Source organism: Hyla sarda, chromosome 10 (assembly GCF_029499605.1).
Source record: "Hyla sarda isolate aHylSar1 chromosome 10, aHylSar1.hap1, whole genome shotgun sequence".
In the NCBI taxonomy this organism is placed as follows: Eukaryota; Metazoa; Chordata; class Amphibia; order Anura; family Hylidae; genus Hyla; species Hyla sarda.
Window position 1 is genome coordinate 71,049,718 of NC_079198.1, and position 12,633 is coordinate 71,062,350.

Here is a 12,633-nt window from a genome sequence, read left to right on the forward strand (position 1 = left end):
GCCTATTGCAGATTCAGTATTCCCAGCCTGGTGCAGGTCTACAATTTTGTTTCTGGTGTCCTTCGACAGCTCTTTGGTCTTGGCCATAGTGGAGTTTGGAGTGTGACTGAGGTTGAGGACAGGTGCCTTTTATACTGATAAGTTCAAGCAGGTGCCATTAATACAGGTAACGAGTGGAGGACAGAGGAGACTCTTACAGGTCTGAGAAAGCCAGACATCTTGCTTGTTTGTAGGTGACCAAATACTTATTTTCCACCATAATTTGCAAATAAATTCTTAAAAAATCAGACAATGTGATTTTATGTTTTTTTCTTCTCATTATGTCTCTCATAGTTGAGGTATACCTATGATGAAAATTACAGGTCTCATCTTTTTAAAGTGGGAGAATTTGCACAATTGGTGGCTGACAATACTTTTTTGCCCCACTGTATGTACTCCTGCTTGTTTCATGTTACTATGGTCCATTTCTGTGCTAGTCATGGACAATCACTGGTTACCCGCTATGGTTCCTATTCTCCAAATGCTTAATTTTGTAATGATATGTATACTCATTGAAGTGCCTCTGCCTCCTATTTATAATATTATCTTGGACTTTTGGTGGACTGGGCTGGTGGTGTTTTTGAGTTGGGGTGGGGTTTTTCTGTGTGTGTAATCTGCTGTTTTTTTAAACCGAATAAAATTAATCTGAAAAAAAAAAATAAAAATTATATATATATATATATATATATATATATATATATATATATATATATACATACACACACACATATATATATATATATATATATATATATATATATATATATATACACATACATATACATATATATTATATATATATATACACACATACATATTTATTAATATATATATAAAAATAAAAATTCAGCCGACATATTAAAAATGTATGGCCACCTATATGGAAACCTCAGATGGGCCGCATATGCTGCCATTTGTTCTACTACATCAAATGGTGTACATTTCCCTGAAATGAAGATATAATCTTGGTTACAATTTGGCAATAATTTTCAGATTTTATTGTAATTTCTGAAGACTCACCTATCATCATGTGAATATTTTCTGGTTCCAGACCATTTAAAAACTTTCTGCGCAAATTAAGCCCTTCAAAGTCCACAACCACTCTTCTCAAAACCTCAAAATTGTTGTCGGCTACAACCTGTAAATAAAACGGAAACAACCTCGATTTAGGTTGTGTAAACAATGGACCAGTGTAGATTTTAAACATTATTTTCATTGAATTCGAGACACAAGAAGCCGCCAAAAAATAATGCCTTCGTAAAAGGACAGTATCCTTGTATTTTAACCCCTTAAGGACACAGCTCCTTTTCACCTTAAGGACTAAGCCCATTTTTGCAAATCTGACCACTGTCACTTTAAGCATTAATAACTCTGTGATGCTTTTACTTTTCATTCTGATTCCGCGACTGTTTTTCGTTACATATTCTACTTTATGTTAGTGGTAAATTTTCGTCGACAATTGCATAATTTATTGGTGAAAATTCCAGAATTTGATGAAAAATTTGAAAATTTTGCATTTTTTTTACTTTGAAACTCTCTGATTATAAGGAAATTGGACATGCCAAACAAATGATGTATTGATTCACATATACAATATGTCTACTTAATATTGGCTCATAAAGTTGACATGTTTTTACTTTTGGAAGACATCAGAAGGTTTCAAAGTTTTGCAGCAATTTTCCAATTTTTCACAAAATTTTCAAAATCTGAATTTTTCAGGGACCAGTTCAGTTTTGAAGTGGATTTGAAGGGCCTTCATATTAGAAATACCCCATAAATCCCCCCATTATAAAAACTGCACCCCTCAGAGTATTTAAAATGACATTCAGTAAGTGTGTTAACCCTTTAGGTGTTTCACAGGAATAGCAGCAAAGTAAAGGAGAAAATTCAAAATCTTTATTTTTTTACACTCACATGTTCTTGTAGACCCAGTTTTTGAATTTTTACAAGGGGTAAAAGGAGAGAAATCACCCTAAAATTTATAACCCAATTTCTCTCGAGTAAGGAAATATCTCATATGTGTATGTCAAGTGCTCTGTGGGTACACTAGAGGGCTCAGAAGGGAAGGAGCCACAATGGGAGTTTGGAGAGTAAGTTTTTCTGAAACTGTTTTTGCGGGGCATGTCTCATTTAAGAAGCTCCTATGGTGCCAGAACAGCAAAAAAATAACCACATGGCATACTATTTTTTGAAACTAAACCCCTCAAGGAACGTAACAAGGGGTCCAGTGAGCCTTAACAACCCCCACAGGTGTTTGACGACTTTTCGAATGTGTAAATGAATTATTTATTTTTTTAACTAAAATGCTGTTTTTTCCTCAAATTTTACATTTTTACAAGGGGTAATAGGAGAAAATGCCCCCCAAAATTTGTAACCCCATTTCTTCTGAGTATGGAAATACCCCATGTGTGGACGTTAAGTGCTCTGCAGGCGCACTACAATGCTCAGAAGAAAAGGAGTGCCATTGAGCTTTTGGAGAGAGAATTTGGTTGGAATAGAAGTTGGGGGTCTTGTGCATTTACAAAGCCCCCCGTGGTGCCAGAAAAGTGGACCCCCCCTCCCACACATGTGACCCCATTTTGGAAACTACACCCCTCACACTGGGAAATGTAGCTATACAACAGCTGGAGGTATGCAACTACAACTCCCAGCATGGTGAGACAGCCTTTTGCTGTTCATGCATGCTGGGAGTTGTAGTTTTGCAAGATTTAGAGGGCCACGGTTTAGAAACCACCGCACAGTGATCTCCAAACTGTGGCTCTCGAGATGTTGCAAAACTACAAATCCCAGCATTCCCAGACAGCAAACTGCTGTCTGGGCATGCTGGGAGTTGTAGTTTTGCAACATCTGGAGGGCTAAAGTTTGGAGATCCCCTTATTTTTCCGGGTCACCAGAGACCCGTATGACGCCCTGCGTCCTTTAGAGGTTAAGGACATGGTAATTATTATATATTTATTTAAAATTGTATGTCTTAATTATATTGGGAGGTCTAACCAGTAATGTGTGTGAGTATAAGTCACGGAATTCAACAATCAATGTGACAATCAGTTTTTAGTCAAGCTTACACAAACCCATGTGTGTCTGCCACATCACCATATTGAATGCTATATTCCCTTTTACTCACACATTACATGTTATAATTGTTTGATATTATATAGAGAAGTGTGATTCAATGAATGGGATTCACCCAGTGGGTGGTGGTCCTGACCTGAACACCATTCAGACCAGGTAGTGTTGGTCCTTTTTCTGGTACAGTTTGAAATGTTTTTAATTGTATTGCACATGTTTGGTTTATATTATTTATAGTCAGATCCATAGTCACGACATAATTCTACCATTTTTGGCTCTATACACCACCACAATGGATTTGAAATGAAAAACAAGATTTGCTTTAACTCCAGACTGTCCGCTTTAATTTGAGGGTATTTACATCCAAATCAGGTGAACTGTGTAGGAATTACAACAGGTTGCATATGTGCCTCCCACTTGCTAAGGGACCAAAAGTAATGGGACAAATGGCTTCTCAGCTGTTCCATGTCCAGGTGTGTGTTATTCCCTCATTATCCCAATTACAATGAGCAGATAAAAGGTCCAGAGTTTATTTCAAGTGTACCATTTGCATTTGGAATATGTTGCGGTCATCTCTCAAGATGAGATCCAAAGAGCTTCACATCAGTGAAGCAAGCCATCACTAGGCTGAAAACGCAAAACAAACCCATCAGAGAGAGCCCAAAACATTAGCCGTAGCCAAAACATTAGGCGTGGCCAAAAACCAAGGATGACCGAAGAATTCTTTCCCTGCTGAAGAAAACCTCCTTCACAACAGTTGGTCAGATCAAGAACACTCTCCAGGAGATAGGTGTATGTGTCAAAGCCAACAATTAAGAGAAGACTTCACCAGAGTAAATACAGAGGGTTCACCATAAGATGGAAAACATTGATGAGCCTCAAAAACAGGAAGGCCAGATTACAGTTTACCAAACGACATCTAAAAAAGCCTTCACAGTTCTGAAACAACATCCTATGGACCAAGCTCAACTTGTACCAGAGTGATGGGAAGAGTATGGAGAAGGAAAGGAACATGATCCTAAGCATACACCTCATCAGTGAAGTATGGTGGTGGTAGTGTCATGGCGTGTGAAGGGGTTACTGTATTGTATGCATCCATCACACAGTGTCTTTATCCTGTCAGCATTTAATGTTATCTCTTTGCTCGGAATGTAGCCGCGAAGGTTAATTAACCATATTAGGACTTCCTATTCTTACATGTGTTATGGCTTTCTCGATCATCTGTCTCTCCCATGAATTCTCTCAGAAACCTCCGTATACCTAATATTATAGGCTAGAGATTATACCAAATATTTGAGTGACGGAAGGAGGGGTGCAACCCCCCCCCCCCCCCCCTATATTATGTGCTTACGGACTACTGAATAAACTAGAGTGAATGTGACCAGACAAACTGTTGTTACGTGTTATTTCTGGTAGATTCATTCTCCTGGATCCAGATAAAGACTTAAATCAAGCTAACCACCGAAGTTCGGTACCAGGGGTACTTCGATAAGATCAGATCTCCTTACAGCGTGGACAAGTATGGCTGCCAATGGAACTGCTTCTCTTGTATTTTTTGATGATGTGATTGCTGATAAAAGCAGCAGGATGAATTCTGAAATGTTTCGGGCAATATTATCTGCTCATATTCAGCAAAATGCTTCAGAACTCATTGGATGGTGCTTCACAGTGCAGATGGACAATGACCCAAAGCAAACTGCAAAAGCAACCAAAGAGTTTTTTTGAGGGAAATAAGTGGAATGTTATGCAATGGCCAAGTCAATCACCTGACCTGAATCCAATTGAGCATTTCACTTTCTGAAGACAAAACTGAAGGGAAAATGCCCCAAGAACAAGCAGGAAGTGAAGACAGTTGCAGTAGAGGCCTGGCAGAGCATCACCAGGGGTTAAACCCAGCAATATCTGCTGATGTCTATGCGTTCCAGGCTTCAGGCTATAATTGACTGCAAAGGATTCGCAACCAAGTATAAAAAAAATGTAAGTTTGATTGATGATTATTATTCTGTCCAGTTACTTTTGGTCCCTTAACAAATGGGAGGCACATATGTAAACTGTTGTAATTCCTACACCATTCACGTGATTTGGATGTAAATACCCTCAAATTAAAGCTGAAAATCTGCAGTTCAAGCAATTTCAAATCCATTGTGGTGGTGTATAGAGCCAAAAATTTTAGAATTGTGTCTATGTCCCAATATTTATGGACCTGACTGTATGTGACTTCATGTCTGCATTTCAATTTTAAATCTTTTTCCATAAACAGAGCCATATGAGGGCTTGATTTTTGCAGGACCAATTGAACTTTGTAACAACCCCCCTTATTTTACTATAAAAACAAAAATATACTGCGAAACTGAAGCTGCCACAAAGATCGCAAGATACCAGCTATTAGCAACATCCCTCAGCTGGGAGTGCCAGGTATGGAGTGGGACCCTATAGCTGACTCCATATACCCTTAACAGCACCATGATGAAAATAAACATTAAAGGGTGTGTTCCCACCTGGCGTATACGCAGCGTATTTCACGCTGTGCAAAATTTATGGCAGCAGCGGGAAATACGCTCCAAATTCCTTGCTCCCTATACACACACAGGGCTTTACGTCGGCAGCCCTATGTGTGTAGAGTTTTGGAGGCGGAGCCGCGTGTCACAGTCATGCCGGCACACGGCCCCTCCTCCAAAACTCACTACACACATAGGGCTGCCGTCGGAAAGCCCTGTGTGTATAATGAGCAAGGAATACGCAGCGCATTTCCCGCTGCTGACAAATTTTGCGCAGCGTGAAGGGGATAAGTAATGTGAAACATATGAGCATACTCACCTCCCCCTTTATCAGGTCTCTGTGTTTCTGACAGTAAACCTTCTTATCTTCTAGAAAAACACAGTTCTTAATCCTTGAGCACATGAAGTGGTAATTACTTGTGCATGAGGTCAGGCAGCAGCCAACTGTGGCACCTAATTTCTGGCAAAGCTCACACCTCTGGAGAAAATAAATATGATACAAATATGATAGCATGGAGCACTAACTGCAGAGAGACAGCTCAAATGGTATTGCTCTTGATTTTTAACTAGAACGTGCAGTCTATAAGCGTATTAAGCTTTTTGTAACCTTACCAGTTGCTTCCCTCTGATCACTGCCATGTGCACATTTTTAAGGGAACCATCATCATCCTCAAACACCTCTGCTGACCACAAAGCACAGTTAATGTGTGTCCACTCATCTTGACCAATGTACAGAAGCCGCCCAGCATCCTGCAATGATGTAACGAAATGGATCTAAATAAATACTAATGTTTTTACATGTATGCTAAAAGAAATGGGACAATAACATTTGGAAAATACCAACAACAACATAATATTCCACCCACAACTCTGGAAAAATTCTAGATCCAAGATTCTTTGTAACTAATCATTTCTTGAATTTTCCTTGACATTCCTTACATAAACCGCTTTTACTGGCTTCTTAAATACTTACATTGGCACTGTCATCTCCATACTTCAGACATAGTGCACACTGACGATTGTCCTCCACACCAGGCGGAGGCGGCAGATCTGCATTTTCATCCCTGCTGTGATCTGTAATGGAGAGATTAATTTCAAGTTCAGAAATTTCTGGAAGCTGTTACTTCATATATGAAGTCAAACCATAAACATTAACTATTTTAATACAAAACTCAATGCAAGACTCCATAAAGCTGGAATACAAAACACAACATCTTAGGCAGGATTCAAGTTTCATTATGTTTATTTTTTTAAATACATAAAAAAACCATAATGAATATTGCCTCCTGTCATATGATTGTATTGTTTCAAATACGGACCACGAGAACATACACAGAACAAGACACAAGCCCCAAGGGAGGTAGAGAGGAGAGAAGAAAAAGAAAAAAGAGGAAGGAAAGCGAGAAAGATGAAAGCAGAGAAGTCAGGGTGGTTGGTAATCAGAAAAACGGTCCCAGGGTTCCCAAACAGAGATGAATAAGGAATAGAATTATTCAAAGAGGCTCTGAGGAATTCCAGGGAGCGCATCTCACGTATTCAGGCTAACAAGTCAGACTCAGAGGGAGGAAGAGTCCTCTTCCAGCATTTTGCAATAAGTAGAATTTAGTACTTACCGTAAATTCTCTTTCTCGGAGCTTCTATTGGGGGACACAGGACCATGGGTATATGCTGCTTGCCACTAGGAGGCTGACACTAGGCAAAAAACAGAAGAAGGCTGGCTCCTCCCGGCAGGATATACCTGCCTACTGGCTCTGAGCAACTCCGTTTTAGCCCCAAAGCGCAGGAGAGCCAACCCCGGAAAAAACAAACAAACAGTCTAACACAACAACCAGAAAAAGGGAAACCGACCAAAAGGGGAACACCCCCGCCCCGGAAAGGCGGAAAACCCGCTGGCCGCAAACAAGACAATGGGTGGGTGCTGTGTCCCCCCCCCCCCCAATAGAAGCTCCGAGAAAGAATTTACGGTAAGTACAAAATTCTACTTTTCTCGATCGCTTCATTGGGGGACACAGGACCATGGGACGTCCTAAAGCAGTCCCTGGGGAGGGCAAACCAACCCCAACAGAAGAAGGTTCAGGCGGAATCATGAACCGCTGCCTGCAAAACCTTACGGCCCAGGCCTGCGTCGGAGGACGCAAAAGTATGAACCCTGTAAAACTTGGTAAAGGTATGCAGGGATGACCAGGTCGCGGCCTTGCATACCTGCGGGGCCAAGGCCCCATGACAGACCGCCCAGGAGGCCCCCACCGCTCGGGTGGAGTGAGCCGTCACACGGAAAGGAGGCACCTGACCCCTGCATCGGTACGCCTCTGAAATGGCAGAATGGATCCACTGGGAGATCGTGGACGTCGAGGCCGGAAGCTCCTTGCACCTCCCATCAGGGAGCACAAACAGGGAGGCACTATGCCGAAAGGAAGAGGTGACCGCCAAACAGGTCCGCACAGCCCGGACCAAGTCCAGCTTGTGAAGGCGGCGCTCCCTCGGATGGGAGGGAGACGGACAGAAGGAGGGCAACACGATGTCCTCGTTCAGGTGGAAGGCAGACACCACCTTAGACTGGAAAGAGGGTACCAGCCAAAGAACCACCTTGTCCTGGTGAAGAACCAAAAAGGGGGAACGGCAGGAGAGGGCGGCTAGTTCCGAAACCCGGCGCAGAGAAGTGACTGCGACCAGAAAGGCCACCTTCCAGGAGAGAAAACGGAGAGAAACCTGAGCCAGAGGCTCAAACGGAGTGCCCTGAAGAGCATCCAAAACAAGGTTAAGCTCCCAAGGCGCAGTGGGGGACCGAAGAGGAGGGACCTCGTGGGCCACACCTTGCAAAAAGGTGCGAATATGAAGGTTAGAGACGCCAGAGGGCATTTAAAGAGGACCGACAGGGCCGAAACCTGCCCCTTAAGGGAACTCAGCGCAAGGCGTGTCTCCAGTCCGGACTGTAGGAAGGACAGGAGATTAGGCTGAGAGAAGGAAGTGGGAGAAAGTGAACGGGCCTCATGCCAACGGAAATACGCCCGCCAGGTGGGGTGGTAAATCCTGGAGGGCGAGGGCTTACGGGAACGGAGCACAGTCCGGATAACGCGGGAGGAAAACCCCCGAGCCCTCAAAACCGCGGTCTCAACCGCCACGCCGTCAAACGCAGCGGAAGAGAATTGGGGTGGCAGAGGGTCCCTGGGAGAGAAGGTCAGGACGGTTCGGAAGACAGAAGGAAACTTCTGCCACGAGGCTGACCACGTCTGCGTACCACACGCGACAGGGGCCAGTCTGGAGCCACCAGAATGGCCAAGACCCCCTCCGCCTTGAGCTTCCGGACGACCCGGGGAAGGAGCCGAAGAGGAGGGAAAAGATAGGGGAGGGAAAAGATAGGGGAGGGCAAAGGAGGTCCAGGGAACCACCAGGGCGTCTGCTGCGAGCGCCAGGGGATCCAGAGACCTGGCCACGAAGACAGGGACTTTCCTGTTCTGACGGGATGCGAACAGGTCCACGTCCGGCGTCCCCCCACCGACGGCAAATCTGATCGAAGACCTCTGGGTGGAGAGACCATTCGCCCGGATCCGTGTTGGCGTGACTTAAGAAGTCGGCCTCCCAGTTTTCGATGCCGGGAATGTGTACGGCCAAGAGGGCCGGAACCAGGAGTTTCGCCCACCTGAGAATCTTTGTGACTTCCCTCATGGCCACAGAGCTGCGGGTGCCCCCCTGGCGATTGATGTACGCCACAGCCGTGGCGTTGTCCGTTTGCACCCAGACTGGGAGGCCCCGGAGAAGGTGGGTCCAGTGCCGAAGGCACAGGAGGATCGCCCGAAGCTCCAGAACATTGATGGAGAGCTTGGCCTCTGAAGCCTTCCAGCGACCCTGGACAGTCTGATCCCGGAAGACCCCTCCCCAGCCGAGGAGGCTGGCATCCGTGGTCAGGACATGCCAGTTGAGGGGCAGAAAAGAACGACCCCCATGAGGAAGAGGGGACCGGAGCCACCAAAGGAGGGAGAGGCGTACCTGGGGAGAAAGCCGGATCCTGCGGTGGAGAGACAAGGGGGACTTGTCCCACTGGGACAGGATGACCCATTGGAGAATACGGCAGCGGAATTGAGCAAAGGGCACCGCCTCCATGGCGGCTACCATCTTCCCCAAAACGGACATGCAGGTGCGGATGGGAAATGGGCCCGGCGCCCGAAGGGAACGGACCCCCGACAGGAGGTCCTGGAGTTTGTCCTCCGGCAGGGAGACACGAGCAGCCGCCATGTTGAAGTGGAGCCCCAGAAAAACCAGGGACTGGGATGGGGACAGATGGGACTTCTCGTGGTTGACAATCCAACCGAACCTGAAGAGGGTCTGGAGGGTGAAGCTGAGGTTGGCCCGATTCTGCTCCAAGGAGGGCGCCTTGATGAGCAGGTCGTCCAGGTACGGTAGAACCGAGATGACAGAGAGTAGAGAAGAGCCACCACTGCCGCTAAACGTCTTGGTAAAGATGCGGGGCGCAATAGCCAGCCCGAAAGGTAGGGCCACAAATTGGAAATTACACGTGGGGACAGCGAACCTGAGGAAGCGGTGGTGGGCCGGGAAGATAGGAATGTGTAGGTAAGCATCCCGGATGTCCACAGAGGAGAGGAACTCCCCTTAATCCATTGAACAACCGACCTCAGAGACTCCATCCGAAAATGCCTGAAACGGATCGGACTAACCGAACCGTCCTTCTTGGGGACCATGAAGAGGTTCGAGTAGAACCCCGAGAAGCGGTCCTGAGGAGGGACCAGAACAATCACACCTTGGGCCACCTGAAAAGCTGCCGCCAGAGCTGGGGACCAAGGAGGGCGGGACCGGAAAAAACGATCCCGGGGCATAGAAGCGAACTATGCGATAACCCTGGGAAACTACCTCCTGAACCCAGGAATCCTGGACATGAGCTAGCCAAACATCCTAAAAAAGGGACAGGCAACCTCCCACCCAAGGGAAAGACTCGGATGGGGGCGCACCCTCATGTCGAGGAGGGCTTGCGGGTCCACGTCTTGGGAGGGGGGCGGTGAGAACGAGGTCCCGACTTCCAAGAGGGCCGAGACTTGAAGGACGGAGCCCTCTTGTCCTGAGAGGCCTGGGGCCTATCCGAGCGGCCTGAGAAGTGGGAAGGGCAAAAGGAAGGAGTTCCCCGCCGCGTACCCGAATGGCACGGCCGATTTTGGGGCAAGAGAGAACCTTTTCCACCCGTGGCCTCAGAGATGATTTCATCAAGGCGCTTACCGAACAAACAAGACCCCTGAAACGGGAGTTCAGTGAGAGAGCGTTTAGAGGCCAAATCGGCATTCCAAGCCTTAAGCCACATGGAGCGCCTGAGGGCCACCAAGTTGCCCGAGGCCAAGGCCGCGCAGCGTGACGACTCCAAGGAAGCCCAACAGAGGTATTCACCAGCGTGGGCGACCTGCTGTGCCAAAGCCGCCATATCGCTGGAGGAAGTTCCATCCAAGATGCCCTGGCGTAGCTCGCCTGCCCAAATCGCCAGGGCTTTGGACACCCAGGTGGAGGCAAAAGCCGGGGACAAGACAGAGCCAGCCGCCTCAAAGGCGGATTTCGCTAGGTTCTCTATATGCTTGTCCGAGGGGTCCTTAAAAGGAAGCTGCATCAGCAATCGGCAAGGTAATCGATTTAGACAGCCTAGACACAGGGGGATCCTGTGGAAAGGGAAAAAGAGCTTGAAGCTTCTTAGACCCAGAAAAGCGCCGCTCCGGATGTTTCCAGGCTGCTTCCAACAGTTCTTCGAATTCCGAGTGGGAGCTGAAAACTTGGGGGGTCTGACATGCGGGGAGTCACTTCCAAGTCAGGTGGGGGGGGGGGGGGGGCGAATCAGAGTGCCACAGCTCACCAGGAGACTGTGAGCGCTCCGGGGGGGGGGGGGGGGGGTCATGGAGCGTGGAGAGGCGGACCGGGTGCGGACATCAGGCAACTGAGAGCGGTGATGTCTGAGGAGGTGGAATGAGAACGGGAACTCCGATGGGAAGGCCCTGGGCAGCCCGACCCGGGGGAGGACTACGAGGGAGGTCGCCCCGAGCGGTCGCGGGAGGACCGTAGGGAATGGCGGGAGCTACTCGCCCTCGGTACCCCGGCGGAAGAGCGCCAAGAGGATTGCCCCAGGGCCTTTGTCAGGTCAGAAATGGACCGGGAAAGGGAAGCTACCCATTCCGGAGCGGAATCAGACCGCCCGCCGTCTGGAGGACCGCCCTGGGCGGTAGCTGGGGGGCGCAGGGACGTGCAGAGCGAGCAGGTGGGTTCGGAGGAACCGCCTGGCATTTTGAAATGAAAATTAACCCCCAATATACTTACCCCAGGAGACCTCAATGCTCACCCTGAGGGACCTCCGTGCCAGGCGTCTTCGACCAGCTGGTGCCACCTGCCTTTAGCCGCCATGGCGAACAGGGGCGAATGGGGGACCCAGACCCTAGGTACACCACCAGGCGCTGGCTGCTGGCGAGGAGGGGTTAACGGCCCATCCATGATGCACCGTGCCCCTAGCTCGCATGTGGGGGATCAGGCAGCGCCATGCTGCTGTCGCCCCACGCTAGATAAAACAAAAAAGGGAGAAATTCTAAACTGAACCTGATACTAGGAAAAAAACAAAAGAAAGAGCAGGTCTGGAGAGCTCCAGAGCTGCGTCTAGCCTCCTCTGACACTAAGCTGAAACTGAGTTGCTCAGAGCCAGTAGGCGGGTATATCCTGCAGGGAGGAGCCAGCCTTCTTTTGTTTTTTGCCTAGTGTCAGCCTCCTAGTGGCAAGCAGCATATACCCATGGCCATGTGTCCCCCAATGAAGCGATCGAGAAAAGGGTTTTAGCGGCTAGAACAATATGCATGAACAGCTTAAACGGTTTCTTAGATAGGGTGGAATGAGAAAGGTGAAGAAGGTAGACCATGGGATCTAGACCAAAACACCCAGGGAATCGAAGATTAGGCACTGCACTTTCTTCCAATAATTCACCAGGAGAGGACATGACCAGAAAATATTTAATACTGTACCAAAATCGGATATCCGATCACGACTATTACACAAA

General features: G+C 47.3%; 1 protein-coding gene across 1 annotated transcript in view; it reads right to left on the reverse strand.

The window, feature by feature from the left end:
* The window catches only part of KMT2A (lysine methyltransferase 2A), a 156,513-nt gene that overhangs the window by 44,102 nt on the left and 99,778 nt on the right, over positions 1 to 12,633 (reverse strand). The window contains exons 20-23 of the mRNA XM_056543790.1: positions 6,580 to 6,680; positions 6,219 to 6,356; positions 5,926 to 6,084; positions 1,060 to 1,177 (exon numbers count right to left, since the gene is read on the reverse strand). Of these exons, the coding sequence (XP_056399765.1) occupies positions 1,060 to 1,177; positions 5,926 to 6,084; positions 6,219 to 6,356; positions 6,580 to 6,680 (516 nt within the window). The remainder of the gene's footprint in view (positions 1 to 1,059; positions 1,178 to 5,925; positions 6,085 to 6,218; positions 6,357 to 6,579; positions 6,681 to 12,633) is intronic.